This window comes from Crocodylus siamensis, chromosome 1 (genome assembly GCF_052110815.1).
Source record: "Crocodylus siamensis isolate JL-2025a chromosome 1, ASM5211081v1, whole genome shotgun sequence".
In the NCBI taxonomy this organism is placed as follows: domain Eukaryota; kingdom Metazoa; phylum Chordata; order Crocodylia; family Crocodylidae; genus Crocodylus; species Crocodylus siamensis.
Genome location: NC_143395.1, coordinates 128,631,539 through 128,656,728, shown reverse-complemented (window position 1 = coordinate 128,656,728; position 25,190 = coordinate 128,631,539). Strand labels below are relative to the sequence as shown.

Here is a 25,190-nt window from a genome sequence, read left to right as displayed (position 1 = left end):
AACGCTTGAAGGAAGATTATCTTTGAGCTGTGCTACATAGTTAAAATTAACTTAACTTCTGGGTGTTCCACTGAAATAAAACCACCAATTGCAGTTCTCCACCATCGTAGCAGGTACTGTTCCTAAGTGGACTAGCTATCATCCAGGACTGTATGGCCCTAGACTGATAGCCAGAAACAGTCAAGCTAAAAGTGGGTGTGGATGAGGAAAGTGGGGAGGGATAGAAAAAGGGTGGGATAGAAGCAGGGTAGATCCAGCCCCCACCAGGCTCTGCAACTGAAGGGAGGAAAGGGGGAGAAACTGACAGGTAGCTGCAGGACCTGGTGAAGGCTGGATCTGGGTGCATGGAGCAGGAAAGCCTGCAGGAGTCCTGGAGCAGTCTGAGAGAGGGAACCTCCCTGTGCTGCTGCCATCTCTGCTATTTTTGGGATGACTGAGGCAGCAGTCCAGGAGTGGAGGGGCCAATCATGAGGGTGCAGGTACAATCTGTCGTGGATGGACCAATTGTGGCGTGGAGGGGGCATCTGGTGTCTGGAGGGGGCAGCAGGGTGATTTGGGGGGCAGTGGGAGCAATCCAGATGGCATGGCAGGGGTCCTTGCCCCCCCTCCCTGTGCTAAACTATAAGTAGAGCAGGGTAGGGGCAAAGTATGGCCCATAATATGGCCCAAAATATGGATCTGGTCTGCCAGACAATTTCATCCAGCCCGCAGGTGCCCTACAACTAATTGTACCCTACACAGCCCCATGTCTAGACTCCTGGGCCACATCCCCATGAGCAGGAATGTGTGGTTTGCAGCACCTCAAAGCCTTTTGAGGCACAATAAAATGCACATGGTGCTCATGATTGTGTTTGTTGCCCTTCAAATTTGCAGCACAGCAGCAAAATTAGATACTGAGAAAGCCCAGGATCTAAAAAGCCCACAACAGAAAAAAGCAGGGAGGCACACGTGACTGCAGCTTGTGCCACCCAAAACTAGAGCCTCGCCGGCCAGATCCATGCTCTGGCTGCAGGCTAGGCTCTGTGTGCCCGGATCACAGCCACTGTTACCCCGGGAACTTCCCCCAGGACCCCAGGTAAGGCTGCTGGGGCCAGACCAGGTGCTGGCCCCAGCCTCCCCTACCCCACCCCAGGGCTATTTGCCATGCACTGGAGCGCACATGCGGGGGCATGCCCAGGGACAACTAGCAGCAGCATAAATATGTGCTGCTGCTATTTGTCCCCAGGGAAAAGCACGTTCCCACTCATGGGGATGCGCCCCTGGGTTTTTAATTTATTTAGAATGTTCTAAGTATTACATCTGTCTGCACTTTTAGATATTTATACTAGTTTTCTTTATCTGAAGATGAGGATCAGCAAAAGTTAAGTAAGGAGGTTTCTTGACTGGTATGAAAAATGGATTTATTTACCAGACACACCATTCCTAATCCTGTTATTTCCTTGAGGAAAGACAGAGTAATATTTTTTCTCTATCTCTTAAAAGAAGTAATAGCAATCTGAAAGGCTATCAATACCTTATAAGAAGAAATATAGGTATAGAATTAATCAATCAAAATAAAGAAACCAAAGTCCACTTTTAAAGTGAATTCACTTTTTAAAAGTTTGATTAAGAAATTGCTTTGGTTAAACAAAATACTAAGTAAGAGGCCTGAGCAAATAACTCTACATCTACTGATCCCTGTGTCTGAAATGTTTAAGTCTGGATTAAAATGAAAAACATCCCACAAAAATCTTTATACTGTTATAAATGTATTCTCAAGATGTTTGGAAAGGTCCTATTTAAAAAAAATGTATATGAATCTTTGTATGTATAAATTACCAATTTGTGTATGAATTCCTGATATGTACTTTTTATATTTTAGGGTTCTGTACTTTATTTTTGGTAAACATATTACACATCAAAGTTTCTGCTTTGTGAGATTCTCTCCAATCCATTGGACACACACCTTGAATCCAGGTCAGTTTTTGAGCAAACTAGAAACTGGGGAGGAAAGTGCATTGTGTATGGGGACCATAATAAGCATTTAAAAATACGCTGGATATTTATAGAGCTCTGTGTTTCTACTTTGAAGTGTATTCTCTATTATGAATTAATTGAATAAATTCCAGCTTAAACCTGGATAAAATTCTATGTAGATCTTTGTAAACTATTTACGTCTTATAATGTCTCCCTGAAAAGTGAAAATGATCATTTATGGGTGCGTCTACCTGAGATGTGTTTATGTGCCTTAGCTTAGTTTACTGAACAGTAAGGCTGCACATCTACATGTGTACACCCTTACTTCACAGTGAAAATGGCTAATCATGACAACATTTGATACCTGAAATTTTAGGGCAATTTCAGAAATTCAGCTGATAGCCCATATAGCTTTTCCATTCCATTAGCTGAGAAAGGAATCCAAGATACAGAAAATTAAACACAAGACAGTGGAAACAATAAGCAGAAGGCAATTTTAGCAAATTTCAAACAATCTTTGGAGAGATTTCCCCTTTGTTTTCTCATTCTAAAATCTAGAATAAAATAAAACTTTCCTAGTCATCACCCTACCATCACCATGGAATTTAATTTCAGTGTAAAATTACCAAAATATGTTTAATACAGGATTTAACCAATCACTTAAAGAAATATATAGATGGCAAAACTGAAAACAGGTGAATTGATTCTCACTCTTGAAGGAAGAATTGTAGAGCAACCTTACTATGTGCAGCAAACTCAACTCTTGAAGATGTGGCACAAACTTTCTGCCACTTTATGCCTTCCATTATAGCATTCACACCCACACTAATTGTTGAATAATAAAAAAAATGAAGGATACCTTTGTCTTAAAGGACAGAAATAGTGCTGGGATATAGATTGGTTAATCTGCTTGCCTAAGGCAAGATGACCAGAAATTCCAACTGATCACATCTCTAGATCTAGATTTAGAGTGGGCTTGAAACTTGGGAGTGGGCTTGCAAAAAAGACTGTTTCCCTTGCAACGACTAACCTGGCTGTATATCCTGGACTCATAATTTAGCTTATCCAGATACAAATTATGTAGGGAGGCTTCTTCTATATTATTACTGAATGGCCCATGACCATTCTGGGAGGCCTTTTGTGGATCTGGTGGATAAGATGAAGAGGTACAAAACTGTAATGATGTGGTGTCTCAAAAATCTTAGAACAGCCCAAGGAAAGCAGTTGTGCTCTTCATAAACAGAGAAAAGGAAGACTAGGGGCATGTCTACATGAGATGCTTACTGTGGAGCTACCTAATTAGCTCCAAATTAAATGTCTAAGGTCACCTATACACGTGCAGGGAGGGTCCTTCAACACTCGACACTGTAATTACAGTATGATTAATCGAGTCTGCTGGAGCGTAGTAATTACCGCTCTGCAGCAGACTCCAGCATCATGTGTGTCAGTGTTTCTGCACCAAAAAATGACAGTGACACTTTAACTAAAGCTACCTGAGCTTTAGTTAATGACACTTTAACTAAAGCTCATTTGATGAGCTCATTAAAGTGGCTCTTGAAGCTCCTTTAATTAAAGCCCCCTCCCCCCCCTGCAGTCCCAGAGCATGTATATGAATGCCCTCAGTGTCTACATATGTGGTCCTACTAAGCCATAGTAAACTAATAATTTTTTTTCATGCACAGCAATACGTACGTATCTGTTGACCTGGCTGGCTGGGGCATGAGGGTGCTTCAGTATGGGGCTGCCTGCCAGCTAGCCCCATGCTGAAGCACCCTTGTGCCTCATCAAGTCTGTCTGCAGTATGTTGAGCTAGGCAGGAGCAGCCCCGGGCTGGCAGGCTGATTCCTGGGGCCCCTTGCCAGTTGGGGCTGCTCCAATCTGTCTCAGTGTGCTGCAGTCCCAAGAACACCTTCATAGAGTGCCTGGGAGCAATAAACTCCAGTGCAATAAGTGCTGGAGTTTTGTTGCTTTGCATTAATTGTACATGTAGATCAGCCCTGGAAGTCAGAGGATACTCCTGCCCAGAAAATATTAAATGATGTGGTTGATGGTCTTAGAGCCTGCAGGAAGAAGGAAGTTTGATGTGAAAGGAAGGAGTTGATACAGGTTCATGTATGTGATTTTGCAAATCTGAAGTTTAACTCTTTCCCATATCCTCACTTACTAAGAGAAAACATGGATTTGGGTGACTCAGACCAATGGAAAGCATAGGTGTTATATAGCTGTATACAATTAAATTAAACTGAACTTTTCCCAAATGCAACCTCAGGCATTATTTTTAAAAATAAAAGAATCCTAGAAGTGATTCAATCTGCATACCTTGAAGTAATGTGCAAGACAAAGGGAATGTCCAGCAGCAAATAATGCCAAGAATTGGTTAGATGACAGCTGCACTTACCATTATAAACAAGATTTTGTAGTAAAAAAAATCTACAGCCTAAAGCCCAAATTTTGAATCTTCAATTCAAATATGTTATTTCAAACCTAACATATTAGCATATGGATGTGAACATTGAACATCCACCAGAAGTACAGACAGATGTCTAAATGCTTTATAAAGCAAATGCCTTAGAAAATTACTAGGTACTAAATGGAATGATTTTTTACAAATGCTGAAATTTGCCAGAGAGTTCAACAACCACCTCTCTTTAAAGTTATCTAGGAAAAAAAAAGTTGGATACCTCTGGGTCAAGAATGAGAAGACAGCATTTGTCATTGCAGGTGTACTGTTGGACAGCTAGAGCAATACATAAAAAAGGAGCAACACAAAGAATTCCTCTATGAAATACTACTCCAAGAGGGAAAGCATATGGGTCTTGTACACACAGAAGACATGCAAAAAATGGCCTACAATAGACATGGATGACAAAGCCTTTTTTTGTGCCCTGAAAATGACTGATAGTTAGGAAGGCTTCAGACTGAGATTTTATGGCAAAAACTATGTAACAATGGTACCTTCTTGCTCAGTGGACATATGCTTTGTGTATATTCCATGCCTTTTAGGTTTATTGCATAAATGTTAAATACATGCCTAAAGTTAAATACATGCCTAAGTGCTTTCCTTAATTGGGAGGGCTGGAAGTTACAAAAACACATTTTTACTTGTAAAACAAACAAATTGTCTCTGGAAGCCATTGAAATGCAACAGATGTGGAACCTCAAAATGCCTCTTTTGTTTTACTGAGTTACTTTTCAAACCAGAACTGCACTTTAATGTTTCTAGTTCTCATTACAAGTTGATATTCACTGCTAAGAGCAGTATTAAAACAACAATGTAAATAAACTTTTCTTAAAACCTGACTTTTTAATCTGTAGATTTCAATTTAAATGCTCATATACCTCTTTAGTACTATGAATTGTGATTGTTTTTAAGGGATTTATATCTGTAAGTCTTTAGTTAATATGTAATTCCTTAAATAATGTTATAAATTTGTGTCTGCCTATAACAAAAGAATATCTATTTACAAGCACAGAAAAACAGAATAAGTACGTGACTTTTCACAGAATGTTTTAAACTGAAATATATACTTAATGAAAATATGACTTGTAAATTCATTAGCCTGGGGTTATGACTCTGAAACTAATTTCCACGCATCCATAATCTCTCACAGGGCATTTTTATATGCACAAATAATCCAGGAGTTTACTCTCAAGTAAGCTTCTTAAGAGTAAACTCTCCTGGGCACATGTCTACACAGGCAGGGATGTGGGAGAAAAACTGCTGCTCTCAGCAGCACATTGCTCCAGCTCCCTGTGGCCCTGCAACAGGCCCCTGCAGCAGTCAGGGGAAGCTCTAAGCTGGGACATTGCTTCCTGTCTCCAGGAGCTGCTTGCTACCATGGTGGCCTCCACCAGCAGAGCCCAGGTGGGGACAATGTCTCCTTGCCCTAACTGGAGGGAGCTCCCAGCCTCTGATCCACCAGCCTGAGTCCCATGACCTGCGCTGGGACCTGCACTGGGAGATCCTTATCTCCCAGTACCAGCTCTGTGGTCATAGGGCCTAGGCTGGGGGATCCTTATCTCCCAGCATAAGGTCCATGCTTGCAGTGCCAGCACTGGGAGATCCTTATCTCCAAGCCCAGGTTCCATGACCACAGGACTCAGGCTGGGAGATGAGGCTCTCCCAGCCCTGACCCCATGATTGTAGAGTGGGGGCTGGGAGCTCCCTGCTGCCAGGGCAGGAGGACATTGTCCTTAGCTGGGCTCTGGTGGCAGAGTTTTTCCCAGCAGCGGGCAGCTCTCAGGGACTGGGAGCAATCTCTCAGCCCCTGTTGCTTGGCTGACTGGGAGCACATTTGCTTCTGGTCAGGTGTCTAGATGTGTGGTACTATGCAGTAAGTAATCTCAAGTAAATTTGCTACTTGCATTTGCAGGTAGCAAATTTACTTATGATCAGAGCCAATTACTATGCACTAAGCATTTGCATGTGTAGACACAGACATTTACTGCACAGTGATTAGCTTTACTGCACAGTAAAGTGTCTTGTGTAGATGTGCCCACGATGTATCTTTCTTTTAAATTTTATTTTACCTAGGACATTTTAGTTGATATTTCTTTAAAAAAAACCCACAAAACATATTTCCTGTTTGTTACTGCCACAAATCACAGAGAACAAAACCATCAACCCACGGATTCTGCCAGTTAGTGAGCATGATGATCACTATAAACTATAAAAAGTGAGTTAATGATTCCTTATAAACACATGTAATCTGACTATTACTGTGCAACAGTTGGATGTCAAGAGGACTATCTCAATTTATCTTGAAAGAAATAATTTTAGTCTTGATACATAAGCCTGCTGGAACTGCCACATAGGACTGCTGCCATCCTCACCACAAAACTAGACTAATATATATATATATTTAAATATCATATTATAAATAACAAAAGTATAAACATGTTAAATAATTTATTAAAATCTGAATAGTCCTAAATTTAATGGGACACATTTTTGAAGATGGTCACTGCTTCAAGATGATAAAAATGAAAACTGAATCTGAAAAAAGTTGATTAGAAACCCATATGATAAAGCTGATGAGTAATAAAAACTGTACTTTTTTAACCCTTTCTAGTTAAGGTAGAGGCATTATTTTATCCATGTCAATGTGATGAAATACCAGTAAAGATAGTTATCATATAACTTGAATGGGGCTGCTCAAAGGGCATAAAGTTAAGCTCAGGGGTTACATCTTTACAGAACTAGATCTGTGGAATATAATGATATATATTTATGTGTGGCTAGATAGCATTTTTAGTGAAGAGGGTTACCAATGAGCTCTGAACAAAGACGATTTGAATAAAGAAAAGGATAAATTTGGCACCTGACTGCACTTTAAATGTTTCAAAAACTATCCATGGGTAACTCAGTGTATGGATTCTTTCATTCCAAAATAGGACTGGCTTGCTCTGCTGCTTATCCTGCTTCTTTAATAGATGTTCCTGAGAAACTCCATGAATACACAATATTTATATAAAAGCAAGTGGAACTGCAGATATAGGGGGCAGAACGGAAGAAAGTAAAGATGATAACGTCGTGAATCAACTGATAAGGTAGAAACCACTGGGGAAAACAAGAAGTTAAAAAAATCAAAGTAGAGATGTAACAAAGTCAGAGTTCTGAAGAGCACTGAGAGCAAAGATAAAAACATTAAACTGGGTATGAAAAGTGAATAGAAATGTATGAAGAGATATGACCAGGGGAAGTGAAATAGCAATGATAATGGCTAAATCTTTATTTTGGATAGACTGGGGATGGAATAAGATAGACATGCAAACTTTGTATCATGTGCACAGGTATTGTATGTACATTGGATAATAAATATAAAATAGCAAATAAGCAAATAATACCTAAGGCATATGGCAAACCACTGGACCAAAGAATAGAAACATCAAACTACCTGAGGAATGACTATATGCAGTATAGCACATTTCTAAAGTAGAGTTATTGTTTTAACATATTTTTAGAACATATTGGGTGCGTCTACACGTTGCCATGCTGTAGTACTTCACAGCGCAGAAACTGCCCAATCCATGCTGTTCGTGCAGCACATGGTTAGATTTCGTTGCTATGTCACTGTAGCAACATGCTAAAGGGGAGAAGGGGGCACACTGCTACAATGACGTAGCTGCCAATCATGTGTAGACCCACTGTATGGCAACACAGCACATCACTATGACAATGTAGGGTGATATGTACATGTGCCCATCGGGTACTTTAAACACCCAGATAGGACTCCTCAAGCTGCCATTTTAGTATTTACACACAGTTTACAATCCTTTTCCATATGCAGTGTGGATATGTGTCCATATGGCTAGTGAGCATGTGGGGTAGTCTGTACTGGCCAGGGAGTTGCATGGCTCCATAAATGCATACCAGAATGTAAGTCCCAAAATTATAGTTCAGCAAAAACGAGGGCCTTCCTATGTCTTAGCCTAGCACTTAGGATACATGCCTAAGAAATGAGGTATAAGCCTGCACCTGTTTCTAGTACAGTGCTCTAACCACTTTGCCCACAGTTTAGCCATTAGCCAGCACTTTTTCCTGCCCTCTTCTAAAAGATGTGCCACTGCACATTGCATTTCCCAATCACTGAATAAAACAGATGGAGAGTATTGGAGAAATTTTTGCCACATAGAGAATGTAGCTCTAGACTAAAACCCACTGGCTGCGCCCACACAAGCAGGGACGTGCATCTGCAGCAAAACAAATAGTACTGGCCCAAATTTGTGCACGGCCCTGCTTGTGTGGCTTGCAATACGGCACATTGTCCTGCTGCTTCATGTGCTGCATAAGGGCTGGCTGCAGGACAGGGTGCCTCAGTGTGGGCCTAGCTGGCAGGAATTTTGCGTGCTGTAAATACCCTACACTGAGGCACCCTGCGCCCCAGTCAGCCACTCCCCAACTGGCTGGGGCACAGTGTGCCTCAAGATGGGGAAGCAGGCAGCCTGGGGCTCGTTGTTCCCCTTTCTGTGTGCCTCAGCACAAGGGCTCTGCAGTGAAGTCCCCATGCTGAAGCACATGGAGAAAGGGGAGCAGCCAGCCCAGGGAGCTGCCTGCTTCCCTGTCTCAAGACACACTGCACCCCAGCCAGCTGGGGTGCTGGGAGCATTTGTCCTGGCACACAACACTTTGGCATGCTTTGTGCCACGTTTTTTCCCAGGATTTGCTTTTGCTATGAGGAAATCCCAGTAGCAAATTTTGCCCCAGTGCTGCTAATTAGCAGCACGGTGCATGGTTTAACATGCAAGACTTGTGGTCTGTGGTGCTTCAAAGAGGTTTGCGTCACCACAAATCGCACATGCCTGAACGTTTGGATCTGGCTACTCTATGCGTTTAAATTAAAGCTGGATAGAAACCAGCTACAGAGTTGTTACACATTTTCAAGCACTAACTTTATAGTTAGTTGGCTCTTTTTAAAGCTGGTTGGCTGTTGTTGTCTGGCGATTACTTTGCATGTGTGGCTGGCCTAAATTTATTGTGCATTTAACCAGTTAATTGTGTGGTAACCTTGCGCTTGTGGCTGGTCTCATTTTGCATGTGGTGACCAGTCTGAATTTATTGTGTAATTTACTCGTAAATTGTATAATATATGTGATACATAGCAGAGGCCAGAGAAACAGCTCTGTTAATGAGTCATACACCCTCTAACTTGTTCTCTTTCTCCAAGCCTTACATATTAGGGGTGTGTGAAACAGGCTATATTCGATTTGGATTTGGATTCGGCCAAAATCAGGGACAGTGAATTGATTTGTTGATTCGGATCACTGTCCCTGATTCAATTTGGCTGAATCCAAATCTGAAGATTTGATGTTGGTTCGGAGAATCAGCAATTTGGCCATAGACACAGCTTTAAATGTTTTTTCTACATACCTCAAGATGCCAGGTGCAACTCGTGAAGGCTGCGATGCTGTGGCAGATGCAGCGTCCCACAGGAGTGGGGGGGGGGGGCCATATGGTCAGCAGCAAACCCGAAAGTGGACCGGACTGCGCTCCCTGGCAAACCCAGAAGTGCTTCTGGTCCACTTCCGGATCTGCTGCTGAGCACACTGGGGAGCCCCCTGCTCTCCTGTGGGATGCTCCATACGCCCCACCATCACAGCATTCACAAGGCGCCTGGTACCTTGATGTATGTGGAAAAAACTTTTAAAGCTGTGTCTATGACTGAATCTCCAAATCTTTCTGAATTGATTTGAAGGGTTCCAATTTGATTTGGACAATTAAAGGGTCTCTGGATTTGATCAGGATTTGGAGATTTGGCCTCCATATTGCACCAAATCTCTACTGAATCGAATCAGGGACCAAATCTTCACACAGCCCTATTACATATCTCTCTCACTTGGCTGCTTAGGGAGCTAGCTTCAAAAGGAGCACTGGGGAAGACACTGGCTAATACCTAACCTGTGGTCTGGTGGGTAAAGCAACATGCTGAGAAATCAAAGAGATGTAGAAAACTTCCTCTGGGTGAAAGGCACCTAGAACCCAGCTTCCCTAGCAAGTGCCACAACCACTAAGCTATTGGGCTAAGGACTTGGAGGATTCCCCCTCCATCCTATCTCTAACATGTATAATCCCACTTTTTAATCCTAACACAACTTTGGGACTTACAGTCCACCAGATATATGCATATGGAATGGCATACCTTTCCAAACGAAGTGTAGTCAACTATGCATACTCATTAGCCATATGGATACTTGCAAGTCCACATAGTGCATAGGATAAAATCACAAACTGTGCATAAGTGCCAAAAATGGTACTTATGTGGCTAGGTAACTGCCATTTGGGCATGGAAACTGAAACAGGATTCTGCCCAATATGTTTGCAGCAATGCATACTGAACGTTAAGCCAAGTGATTATGCTGGATGTTCACACAGTGTGAAGTTTCATCAGTGAATCAAAATTTTGCTTTTCAGAATGCCTATTTTATAAAGACACAACAAATGATGTCTATATATGTCTCCCACTTCTTGAATGCACTGAATTAAGAATATTTACAATTTTTATTTAATGCTAAGTACCATGATACGAGTATACCATGATAAGAGTTTCTTTTCAGTTCTTTGTTCCAAATGAAATATTTTAGGATGCCAATACTGTGTACAATGTTAGTTTTATTTTTGATATACCGTATAGTGGTTTCTGTATTGTCCATCTTTGAGAAAGCCTATTTATACAATGCAAGTGATTCAGAATATGACCTAGTCAATCTACCCTTCTGGGCTCTTCTTTACTGAGCTATACTAAGCACAGCACTGGGAAATTATTCTTGCCTAAGTGAGTCAGGTCAGGATATTCATGGATGCATAACATCACATGACTGTAGATTGTAATAGGCTTTTACAGTAATATGTAAGTAGCTATATTGCCAGCTTTCTCTTACAAACCTTTAAAGGACCTCATTCTGAACTAGAAGCAATATTTCACGTGTGAAGGATGATTACTCTCTCTTCATGTATACCTTTCTTCTGTCTTGACAACTTTCCAAGTCAAAATCTGTCCCATATTTTTTACATTAAAAGGTCCATTTTACTTTTCTTAGCCAAAATATGTTTTCACTGAACAGCAACTCTTTCTCCTGTTTTAGTTTAAGCAAAATATTCTAATTACAAGCTTGATAAGACTAAGGGGTTTGACAAACCACTGTCTCTAAGCCTCAAATCCAAAAGGGCATAGTGCTTCACTAACATAAATGAAAACATCAAACACGCATTGATTTTCTTACCGTCACATTTTCAGTTTGATTTGGTTTGTCACCTGCCCCCCTGTAGTCCTTGAGATGAGGAAGGGGCATGTTAAGTGATGGGACAGGGAATGAGCCATTCATTAAATCACTAATTGGGAGAGGGCTGTGTATTCACCTTCAGGGCAGATACAGAAAATTCATCAAAGCCCTGTTTGCAGCACTGAACGGAACTTTCTGACAAGCAACAACAAGCACTTTTAAGACTGATGTTTCTGCTTACAGTTAAAAGATTAAAGTGCAACGAGCTCTGACACTTCTAGATGGCAACCTCTGTGGCTGGGGAAAAGGACTTCTGCCGGAAACGCTGTGATAATAAGATATCTTGGCTATGTTACCCCCTCACCTCCTCAACACCCTCCCCTTTATGAAGAGGTAGCTGTTTAACTCAAAGAGGAGGGGCAATTTGTTTTCCTGCAAGTTGTCAATCTACCAAGTTTTGAAGCTTACAACATCACTTGTTTCCCCCTGGGTCCATAGTAATGTGAATTGTCTTTATCCAAGTGCCTAACAAATCATTGTCACAGAGTGGCAGTCGACCTTTCTTTTCAATCTATGCACTTTTCAGGAGTTATAAATCAGTTGACTTTCAAGCTCAATGAGATGGCATATGCCCTGGTTTGAAGAACAGATGGAGGCTTGGGGGAAAATTGTTTCTGCAGGCTTGCTACAAGCAGCACTGCTCCATAAAAGTGAACCATTCGCACTAATTTCTCACATAAATTATACAGGCAGGGAGCACCAGCCCATTCAGCAGAAAATCTTTCATCTTGCTTTCAGAGGTCATTTAGCAAATTTAAATTAAAGTTATTTCTGATACATGGCTGGGTTTTCATTCTGTACACTTTAAAGAGATGGCAATTTACATCAAATAAAGGGATGGCTTTAATTGTGTATGCAGAAAAAAAGAACAGTAAATTAGCTGCCACAAGATTACTGCTTTCTAGAATCCTAGGATAAGCTGTGACTATTAATTAACCACAGAGGAATTAATAATTGAAATATGGCAGCTCTGAACTATAGAAATCAGGTAAACTGTCACTTCTCTTTGCAAGGTCTGGTTTAGACTGGCATTCAAATTCTAGCACTTGCTGTTATTAAAGACAAAAAATCTGGGGCATTTCCAAGACAACATACTTTACTCTTTAAGGAAAACAAATTATTCAGCTGTTAAGTAAATCACATGTCACAGTTTTAATAAATAAGACTTTATTTGAGGAGGGAAAGAGACATTTTATTACATTTTTGAATGATAAATATGAGCACAATGGAAAGAAAAAGAATAGTGTGTTATGATAAGCTGAAGGTACAGAGAATAAGATATCAATGAACTACAAATGCCAAAGAGGACGAAGGTATAGTGAACAGTCTCCTTCATTTTTTCCTTAGACCTGAAGATGGGTACTTGTGCCTTAAACTTGTTTAACATCTTTATCAACTATAGAGCTGGTCCAATCACAGATAACTCCAAAAAAACTTTCTCTTTAACTTGTGACATAATTCACTGTTTCCCTCACATTCTGGCATTTTAAAGTATAGTGTTTTTTAAACTGATAAGCACATTCATACCAGGCACATTTTACTAAATAGCTGCTTTAAATTCTGTGGTATTTTATGAAATGATCAGTTATGTCAGTGAAAACACTTTGTTTTGATAGAGTTCTCCATTTTTCACTCTATGAATAGCAATTCTGCCAAGAGATGGAAAGAAGCATCCTTCCAGAAGTAAAGAGAATTGAACAAAAAAAAGGTAAAAACATGAAAGCATGTACATCAGTATTAGCAAGCAGTGAATCAACACAAAATTGCAGGTGTTTATACAGTCACTGCCTGTCAATAGTTTTAATGAGTCCTTTAAGCATGCAATTAATTTATGCACATTATGAAGATTTTCTTTTTGTTGAAAAATCTAAGTGTGTTTAGTGATCATAGGATATCATTAAAATGAGGTTTGAAAAGACCACTTTTATAAAAAACTGTTGTTTGATAATTTCACCAAAACCAAGACATCTCTAACTCTAGGAACTGATAGTTCTAAGTTCTTTCAGCCACTCCCATGTGCATTGTACAAGTCACTTACAACAACATTTTCTAAAAATGTCCTCTAAGTGTTGTAAAAATGTATGTGTACAAGGTGCTCTGAATATAAAGAAGCAACTATACAAATACTAAATGTAATTATTAGTAATATACTAGCTTGAATGAGGTATGTTACTCAGCAAATCATCAGCACAGTACTGATCATTTAATTTTGACTTGCATGACTGAAAATCTTAAGGCTTGCAGCTGACCACAATTGGACTCCTTGAATATCATCAGAGACTTCAAAGACTAATCTATCAGCAGAAAAAAGATTTTTCTTATATACAGCTCAAGATTTGGGGGGGAAATGCAAACTCTGCCTTCTGAATGAGGAAATCTGGAGCTACCGAGGTCAAAGGAAGTTTCATCATTATTTTCAATGCAATTGTATTTTGCCCTTTTTAATGTCTATAAGCCCCTTTTAACAATTCTGGTGATGAAAAATGGTCTTAAAGTGGGTATAAGTATAATTTACAGCCACTCATTTTACTACTGAAGTGTTTTAAAGAGTCTTTTATTTAAATAAGAATTGGGCCAAAGATAAGAGGTCAATCAATTTTATAAAATCAGAAATCTGAAGATAAACAGGGCTAGCGCATGGGTCAGCAATCTACCATCTGAGAAACCTGTGGGTCTAGCCCGCAGATATGCGGCTTCTCTGCAGGCACTTTCCCTGTGCTGCTGCAGAGACAAGCAAGCAATGCCAGTGATAGGGTCCCAACACCCATCTACCTACTATCTGAGGTGGGTCATTTTCCACTGCAGCCAGAAAAGGTTGTCTACCTTGGAGCTAGAAGATTAGAAATGCCATTTACATTTTTGGAAATCTCTAAAAAAATCTCTCATGCACATTAGAGAGAATACATTTTGAGGATAATTGGCTAAGAAATATCAAACTAGCACTGCAGCATTAACAACTGGTATTAGTTTAGGCATTGACTTCAGCAAGTTAGTGTAATAGATTTGTTAGTTTTTAATAGTTTGTCTGCCAGAAGATGTTATTGCTGTGTTTATACCTCCCCCCCACTAAACGTTTTTTCCTGCCATATCTTATTGCAAATATCCATTATTTTGTGCATTATTACCACTGTAGTACAGGTAATTGTTTGGTTTGTTTGGGTTTTTTTGTTTGTTTTCTTTCGTTTTTTTTAACATAACTGCTGTCCACATTTCTGTTTTAAACTGAATATTTTTACTGGGGTATGTTGTTTAATATTTGTTCTTCCAAAGAGAACTCTTTTTCATATCTTATGCTCATGTTCTCCATTGCTCTGGGTTACTGTTATTACTGCACTTACTGTTGTTTGCAACACTGCTCAATTTAGTATCATACTAAAATTTCTCTAATTTATTGTTTACTTCCTTTCTAAAATGAAGATGGTAACCTAAATAGGAAATAACATCAATCTCAGCAGTATCCATTACTAACATTGTCCAAACCTGATAAACAGTCATTTGTCACTCTACCCGGTGTATATGATCTCTCAAAGCTTTGAATCCATATATCCTTGCTGTTTTTAACCTACTTTTTAATGTTTTTAACCTACTTTTTAACTAGAGAATATCCCTTAAACTTATTTTGCTAAAAAATATGCTAATGGATGCTTAACAAAAAATGGAAGGAGAAGAATTTTTCATTTTAGAAAAAGAAGTTATTTCTTGCAGACATTATGCCCTACTTGCTGCCAGAAATCTGACTTCACAAATTACAGGAAATGAGTGTAGTGCTGAGACTGTTACTAGGGAAATTAGCTTATTACTATTCATTTTTACTAGCTTTTAAGTAATTAGACCTTTGAAAAGCACTTAATAAATTAATTTAAAAAAACAGTTGGGGATAAAGTCAGTAAGTATTAGTTCATGTTGATCAATACCAACCAAAATACTTACAAAAATTAAAAATATTAAAGATACATTATTCTCTACTGAATGGAAGAAGACACATTCTGGCAGAAAAACAAGTGCTATATTCAGCGAGGCTTTTTTTTCTGTTTGGCATTTGGGAAAAGGCACCCGCATAATGATAAGAGATCTGCAGTAGTCACATCAAGATCTGTTTTGTGTCTCTATACAAGGCTCACTGAAACAATGTAGAGAGAAAATCAGTTGAGAGTGGGTGCACCTTGTCATGCAATCACTTTAAATCATCTCTTCAGAGAAAAAAATTCTGTATCCCAACTAACCTTATGAGCACGGATTATAGTTACAATCTATATTCATGACTTTACAAGATTTTTCTACTGAAGGCAATGATCGCATCTCACGAGCAACACAAACCTAAGAAAAAGGACTACTCCTGTGCACTAGAATGTAATGGGAACACCAGTACAGATTTGACTACCTTTAAAAACCTTTTTGATGTATATATCCAGCAACTCTTCCTCCCAAAGTTAAATTTGCAAAAGCATTTTTGATACTGTATGTGTGTCTGCACCAAACTTTTTGCTGGCAGAACTATGTTGGTATAAACTCATACCTACCACCAACAAAGCTATGTTGGTAAAACTTTTAAGCGGAGATCATACTCAACTCATACACTTACTTCACAGAAAAGTTTGCCTCATTCACTTCAAAATACTAAAATTCCTTTGAAGGCAGATTTTTTTTTTGCAGAACATAATGACTTTTATAATTAATCCTGCCCCCTAAATAACTCTAATTTTTCAAGTATTCTGGTGACTTTTGCTGGGATATGCAGAGACTGTATTTTAAATATATTCTTAATAATTCAGAGACAGTTCTTTGGTTTTATCAACTTTTTAGTCAAAGGTTTAATTGGATTCTGACCTTTTTTAATTCAGTAATGTATATTTAAAAGTGAAAGTCCTTTTTAGACCTGAGGCTTTATAATTCATAACTCCATATGAAATTGTGCACAAGAATATTTACCAAGTTCTAAAAAACTTATGAAACATATAGGCTAAAAGAGACTTGCTGGCTTCCTAAACAATTACACACAGTACCTATATTTTTATTGCTTTTCTATAATTATTGCATTTTTTTACTATTTGTGAATTCCAAAATTAACAGACATACTGCTGTTAAGCACTAAACTATCCAGTTTTCTGTGCATCATTAATATGTTTGTCAGTGCCAGAACTAGCTTAAGAAATTTTTTTGAAAAACTATGGACAATTATGGAATACCTATAGGGAAAGTTTTTTTCTCACATTTATTGAATGTTTTCTATCCTGGAATGCAAATGTTTATACTTTGTATCCATTTTATTTAACATTAATATTTGTATAACTTCACTCAAAATTAAGGTGAAAAAATGGGTATAAACTGAGGACATAATTTAGATTTCTAAATATTATATTGATCATGTGACATTTGCCAAAGAAGTTCACAAGCAAATCCTACAGATTTTCCTGAAGGGGTTTAAGAAGTTCTTGGACCACATTAAGTAGATCAGTTGCTTGGATTGGGATCAAAATCTCAGACTTGTCTGTAGAGTGGGCTAAATGGATGAATCTTTTAGCAATCTAAGTATAAGAACTCAATTTTCCTCCATGGGGATAATTAACAAATAGGTTCTGGGTTTGACTGCTGAGAATGGCAAAGGGATATCTTCTACTTGAATTTAAGGTAGGTGTGCACCTTATAGACTACCTAAATCAGATATAGATATAGATATAGATAGATATATAGATATATAGCATTCTCCAATATTTAAGGCAAAAGTTAGGAGTAAGAGATTACTGTCTGCTTATTTTAAAGAGGGACTTATCATTCATTATTCAACAATATTTTTAGATTGGTGACTTATTAATACTTATTGTCAATGCTTAAGTATGTTTTCTTGTTTAATATTTTCTCTTTTTGTTATTTTTTTCAAGTCAGGTTCAATTTTCTTTCTTACTTTTGCACACAGCAGTTTATTGGTATTAATTATAAATATATTTTGATCTAAGTTTTCTCTATTTGATGGAAAGAATATTATCTGAACTCACAACAGTAATGCAAAAAATAAAGTAGTGTGGAAATACAGACTTTTTCAAGTTAAATGCCCAAGAAGATGTTCTTTCTCCTACTGAACTCAAAAGCATAAAGTAAGAGTTAATATTATTTTAGCAAAGTTCTAATTTTCTTTGCTTTTTATGAAAAAGCCAGAAAATAGCATTGTGTGGCCAGCTGATTAGAGACCGATCAGTCTTCACAGCCAGAGTTTGCAATCTGTCATAAAATTCATATGGAGAACATTTAAAAAAAAATTCTATTTTGAAAATCAAAATTACAAAGAGAAGAAAAGCTAAGACAACAAGCAAACTAACATCAGATGGCATCGGGGAGACAATGTGTCATACTTATACCTGGGCTTTATCCCCTCTGAACTTTTCCATTCTTTTCCCTGCTCAAGTCCATTTATCTAAACTTTACATAGCAAAAGGTGACTTTACATCCCATCTAGACTAGGAAAATGAATAACGCTTTAAAAACATGTTAGCTAAACTGTTTTAATGAACACATTTTCAAACGTTACTTATTTTGCATAAACAGGATTTCACATTTTTAAGGTTTGCTAGATATGACCATTATGGACTACTTTTCTCAAATAGGCACAACCCCATCAGCATACACTATACAAAAATCAGATACTATGCTGCCTCAACCTGCACATTAACGGCTTGTCTACAAATGGAGTTACTCTACAAGAGCTTTTCAGGAAGAATAACTATTTGTGAGTTACTTAATATGCGGACACATGGTTTCTCAAATATGAATACTTTTTTTTTTTAACTAGTTTAATATATTTTGGATTTAGTTACTCTATTTCAGTAATAATTAATTAATTTTAAATTCATACCTTACTTTATTTTGGAAGATCTTTCACACACAGGCTAGTTTTCATGTGGGACTAGTCACATGCTTAAAAGCAAGTGTAGCAGACTTACCTTTTGAGCTCTGGATGCGTCCTGGGCTTGAGATTCTGCAGTTCTGATTGGTGGAGCCTGTCCACCAATTAGCAGCAAGCCAGGGTAAGCAAGGCCATGCCCTTTCCCCAAAGGAAGGGGGCAAGGAGCAATCTGTACCTGGTTCAAGACTACACCCTGCCAGGTCTGGAGAACATTGGGGGTGGAGCCCCTGAAGCGTATAAAAGGAGAGCATGCTCAGCACACTGGGAGAGTGAGGGACAGTGAGGAGAGAGGAGCTCTGGAGACAACTGTCCTCAGCGTGACCCCACCTGAGCCTCGATGGTGCGCAGATTGGTGCATGGTGCTCGGGCTCTAGGAGCTGCTCAAGGTGGCTTAAGCCTGTGAACCTGGCTAATGGCTGGGTAGGCAGTGCGTGGATTGGTACATGGAGAGCCAGCCCTGGGAGCAGCTCAAGGCTGCTCGGGCCCCACATGATGCGCAGGTCAGCGCACAGAGAGTTGGCCCTGGGAGCAGCTTAAGGCTGCTCAAGTTAGCCTCGGCTTTAGTGCGGCTCCGCATTAAACAGAGCAGAGCCCAGGAAAGGAAAGAACCCGCAGTGTGAGGCCGAGGAACTGGAGCCAGTAAGGGCTTGGCTCCCATGGGAGTGCCCTAGGTACCCAATGAGGGGCACCAGGCCATTGATAGGAACCAAAGGTGCTGCCCTGCCAGAGAAAGGCTGGAGTGCTGCCAGAGAGAGGTGCTGCCAGAGAGACTGGCCACCAAGTGATGAGCCTTGGCTGCTTCAGAGTAGGAACAGGAATTGCTGGGGAAGCAGGTCCCACAGGGGAGGTGGGCTTGGGAGAAGAGAGTCTGCAGCCTCCACCCTTCTCCATTGTGGGAGGGGGCGTGTCCACATCCTGGTGCCCTAAAGGGGAGGGGCTCCAGGGAACACCCTGTGGGATGCTGAGTGCATCCCCATATTTTGTGATTGTTGTTGTTTTGTACTGTAGAGGTTAAAATAGTTATGGGTACTCCTTAAGGGAGTTTATATGGGTTTATCTGTCTTCACTTCTTATATGTGTTTATTGTCTATTCTTGGAATTTACATGTATTGCTGCCTGTGTATGTCTATAGTATTGCTGCCTCAACCTACCTGGGTTTATCTAAGTTGATGTTCATATGTGTTTATTGTGTTGATGCCTTGACTTACCTGTTTGAAAGTGTTAATTCTTATTCTGTGCAAGGGGGTTAATTACTGCATGTGCTGTGAATCACCTGGTTCATGTTTTTGCACTCCCTCGAAGTTGTGCAATATGTTGATTGCAGGTTATTGTATAAGGTGTCACATACTAATTTTACTGTAAATATTTAATGTTTCTTATTCATATTTACTTATTGTAGCAATACATTTGCATATAGTTGAGCACTTTGTCTCAGCCTGGCTCTGTAGAGAGGAGAGGAAACTGCTTCCAGGTGGTAGGCCCCTCTCTTAGCACTCTTGCCTGACCACCATCCCTTCCACTGGTGGACAGGACACACCCCTGGGTTTACCCAGGCTACATAACCATAACCATAAGTGCTATGCCGGATGAAGATTAGTGTGCATATTAGCTAAAACAAACTTCTCTGTATACAAATTGTTTTACCCGTGACCATAGATTTCACAAAAATATCACACTCGTTCCCTAATAGAAGACCACCATTTAGCTCAGCTATAGAGAGATGAATGAAAAGTCAAAACCTGCTTATTTCCAATGTTTTAACATCTGACAAAGATGTTGGTTCATGCTGCTGGTAATGTAGGAATGGAATAATCTTTTTGTGCTGCCTTAAGTAATATATACTTAGATGGAAATATTTTGTGCAGCAAATGAGATTATTCAAACTAGGAGAGGCAAATATGCATGGATGTAGTCATTCCTACTTCCTGCTTGCCATATTAGAATGGCCACCATTTTATCCCAGCTGGTACAAATACAGTGAGCCAAAAGGTCTAGCATAATAAATATGACTTAAGACAGTGTGTGTGTGGGGGGGGGGGGGGGGCAAAGGTTTTGGCAGGCGCATCACAAATTAGCCTCCACACTCACTGTGGGTTCCACTCTAATCCTCTTTTCCTGCCTGATCTGTTCTAGTTTTTGCTGTCTGCCCTGTGCTCCCTGACTGATCTGCTGCTTTGAGGCTTTTTACTCCCTGCCTTATGTACCACAGTGCTGCCTGCCCCTTCCCAATCTGCTGCAAGCCACACTAAGAGGCTGTTCATGTCACTTGTAGAATGGATGCCACAGGTTGGCTGATCTAGGCAATGGATGCCACAGGTTGGCTGACCTAGGCAATGAGAAAATTTATCTTGGATTTTGGTTGGGATACCCTAGCAAAATCAATATCCAAGGCCATTTCATTCCAACACAGCACATATTACAAACATTGGGAACAACCCATTTATTCTAAATAGTCATATTTGGCTAGTGGGTTTGTTGTAAGTGAACAGATTAGCAGGATGGCAGATGAGCTGTCACTATCAACATGGCATTGAAATAGAAATGTGTATACCAAATAACAATTAAAATGGGGGCAAAGTGTTGTCCGTCTCAATCTGGAAATGTGAGATTAGAGATTGTCATGTTTTAGGACAGTAAACCACACAGGCAGAAATGGTGCAGATCAACCTAGAGCTCTTTCACTCTCTTTAGGAGGTTAGAGTGATGGTTTTTGGAATGAACCAAGAAGCTGAGGCCTAGTATATGGTAGGGCCAAGTCAGTTTGTGGACCTGTGAGAAGTAACATCAGATTTTTCTGTTTTTCATCTGAACATAGGACAGCTCCAGCAGAGAGAATGGCTATAGCTTCTCCTTGTTGCAAGACCTAGTTGTTTCCCTAGGTTCAGGTATTTGTTATGTGCAATAACATTGCAGCCTATTTGCTGTGTTTCCCAGACTGCAAGTATTCTTTTTATAATATAATAAACAAACAAACCCTATATCTGAACCAGTCATGAATTAATTGCATAGATTTATTTACCAACCTATAGACTTAATCCTGCTCTCAATGGTTTTACTGATAGCAGAATCTGGCTTCACATTGTGAAATCCCTCTTCCATCAGCTAAATTAACAGAGCTGTAATTTTTATATTAGGAACATGCTTGAGATGAACGAATCAAATCATTCTACAGATCTGAATTATATTCTTCATGAATATTATGTTCATTTTTATGCAACTATTCCTTCCTTTCTAAAAAATCATCTTCTAACTCTATACGTAATACAAAAAGTAAAATAATTCTTGATAACCAAAATAATTAAATAGTAGGAGAAGGTTAAAGATCAGCATTCATTTTTCAAATTAAATTTAAAAGCCTGCTCTAGTTACTTAAAAGATTGGCAAGTTTTACAAATAACATCACTGAGCCTTTTAGAGAGAAACACAGCTGCATTAGAATGGAGTCATTAGGCAATACATTTATTTTGAAGCCAATTAACCTTTTGTCAGAGAAATGTCGGAGCCGTAATGGTTTCAGCAGTGGAGGTCAGCCTCTAACAGGGGCACGTATGACAGCGATTACGCTGCCTGACATATGCTGCAGACTGAGAGTACAGCCGTGGAATGAGAATCTGCCTTCGTTTGTATTCTGCTCTGCATTTCCAGGGAGCAGGCAATCTTGACCTATCCATTTAGGTAATTAAAGCTTCTATTTGGAAGTGTCCTGCAGGAAGGTGAAATCTGGGGGAGATAAATGGCTGCTGCTCACTGTATCCAGCCACTTCCATCATTTGATGGACTGCCTGAAATAGGCTGGGTTGCCAGGTCCTCATAAAAATAGAGATGAATTGGGCAGGAGACAATTCTCTAAGGCAAAGCAACTCTGTCATCTTCTTTTTTGCAGCATATAATTTAATTGTTAGTCAAGGTAGATGGCTGACTCAGGGGGCCTTTCTCTAACAGCAACCCCACCAACTTCCATTTGCTAAGAAATTACTCCAGTTTATTTACTTATAAGCCAACTTCGTTTGGCAATGAGAGATGTCACTTCAATAACTGCAGCTGGCTGTCACAGCTGTGCCCTGACTTACCTTCCAGGCGATTTTGTTTCCTCTCGTATCATGCTCAAGGGCGATTGGGAAGTCTCCTCGCTCATAAAACTTACGAAATGCTGTGGGCTTTGTAGTTCTTTCTTTAAATGCTCCAGCAACTGGGGGACCTCTCACCTAAAAAAACCCACAGTGTAACATTTTGTTTTAAAATACAAAGTTATAATCATGTAAAAACATCTGTGACATAAAAGAGGCAGATAGGAGAGTAGAATGGCATTGATCTTACACATTGGCACTGCTCGCACCCTTTACACGTTAAACTTAACTTCTTTTAAGTTTCCCAGTAGAATTTTGAATTGACATTTTAGGAAAGCAATATTACTTTTAAAAGAAAACAAGGATACTGATTTTGCCTACTTATTCTTTAGATTTAACAAAATTATTTTCTTGTTAAACTGTCTGCCTTAATTACCTCAAGATTTTTCAAATAAAATTAGTATTGCATACTTACAAGTGTCATACTACCTTACAAGTCTTTTTGAGAACTAATTTCTTATGGTATGTACATCAAATAAGATATAAGACACTGTCTTACATAAATAGTTTTGATACAATATGTTTAAAACACTTGGTATAATCCTAATATACAGTATCATAAATGTATTAATTAAAATGAATTAATTAATTAAAATACAAATACTTAAATTATGCTTTTAGTAGTTTATAGAAGTATGAGGTTTTCATGTTGTGCTTGGGAACCTGAAGTTAAATATACAGTACTAAGCAACATCTAGCCTTTGAAAATATACATTGGAATGCCCTTTACATTTGTTTTCCTTATATATTAAACATTTCATTGTTACACTTAGGTCCCATCTACACATTATATTTACAACACAATTGTGTTAATTGCAGCATAAATGGTAAGGGTGCTACACATGCATCCAATTTAAGATGCCACAAAATGTCAAACCAGACATTAAAATATTCTACATACCATATTTACTTGAATATAAGATGACCCTGAATAAGGTAACCCCAAAATTATTAGAATCTGTACATGGAAAACATTGATTTGTTGTAATTTTCCAGGTATAGAATCTAAGTATTAGAGGATTGTCTTGAACCCCTCCCCCTGCCCACTGCTACAGCAGGGAAAGCAGTGGCTGGAGGTCAGGAGTTAGGTGGCCCCTTGCCTTCTGTCCCACCTTTGCAGCTTTCCTGCACCCTCCTTCCACTGGCACCCCACCAGCTCCCCACAGCCTCTGTCCCGCATCCGTCTCTGCCTCTTTCCTCCAAACTCCCCCCAGTTTCTGCCTGTTTCCTTCCTCTCCCCAACCTCCCCCCTTACTGTCAGATGCTGCTCAGGCTACTCCACTTCACAGCACAACATGTGGAAACTCAGCCTTTGCCTGGCCATGCAGCAGTGCTGGAGCTGCTGATTAGCTGGAGAGACAATGCAGCAGTATTGGCACTGCTGACTGGTTGGGACAGGAAGGAGTTTCCATGTGCTCGGACCCTGGCCTGAGGTGGAGCTGACTTGTGCCTGACAGTGAGGGAGAGGGAAGGGGCTGGGTGTGGGGAGGTGCAGAAGCTGCAGAGGGAAAATGGCAGGGGTGGGCAGGAGACTGCTGTCAACCTGACTGACTCTGGCCCTGACCCAGACTCAGGGCCAGAGTCAGAGCTGCAGCAGCTGCCTGCTCCCACTTCTGCTTTGTATGCAAATATAAGATGAGGTGCTTTTCTTCCCATGCTGACTGAGGGAAAAAATCATCTTATATGATTAAATAAGGTATAATGCCATATATTTTTTATGGCTGGTTTGTATGGTACCTCAAACTGAACACATAGTAAGTCCCAGGGAGGCAACAAGCACCTGCTTGTTGGCTCTTGCCCTAGCCCTAGCCCCTGACCAGACTGGGGCAGGTTCAAGACCTCAGTGTGGTCCCTAATCAGAGCTGACAATCAGATGATTCTTGGCCCCAGGACTGGACCTGCAGGCACCCAGCTTTCAAACTGCACATGCAGGGACAGCCCAGGGTTGTGACTTTGGGTTCTCCCTGCACTGATAAGTAGAAAGGGTGCTATTATGATCTGATCTCTGATCCAAAAATTACACTTCCTGCCATGCATGTGTAGCATGATAGGAGTCATGACTGTTGGGTCTGGGGATTAGATACCATAGTGCCTTTAAATGAACTTGTGCCATGGGCCTTTTTGGTTAACAAAGTTGTTCTAAAAGTTTCCTATTAACTTAAAAAACAAAAACTCCTTTTTCACCTTAACAAAAGATGTTACAACAAGATTTACTTATAGTTTGGCCCATGTTATCAAGATGGATGTCTAAATGGTTGTCCTCATAATACTCTCATAGGGCTGGTAGAGCAGTCAGTCATCCACATATTCCCACAAGGCACCATTTCAGCCCTAGCCCTGGACCCTTTTGAACTCTGGCTGTTCCATTCCTAACTGCAGAAATCTACTGCAGAAATCTACAGGCTCCAGGTGGCCACCCCTACCTACTT

At 39.8% G+C, this 25,190-nt stretch overlaps 1 protein-coding gene across 3 annotated transcripts in view; it reads right to left on the bottom strand.

Moving 5' to 3' along the window:
• The window catches only part of PACRG (parkin coregulated), a 501,797-nt gene that overhangs the window by 346,837 nt on the left and 129,770 nt on the right, over positions 1-25,190 (bottom strand). For all 3 annotated transcript variants that reach the window (XM_090042624.1, XM_090042613.1, XM_090042604.1), the window contains exon 3: positions 22,705-22,839. In XM_090042624.1, coding sequence (XP_089898750.1) covers positions 22,705-22,839 — 135 coding nt within the window. The remainder of the gene's footprint in view (positions 1-22,704; positions 22,840-25,190) is intronic.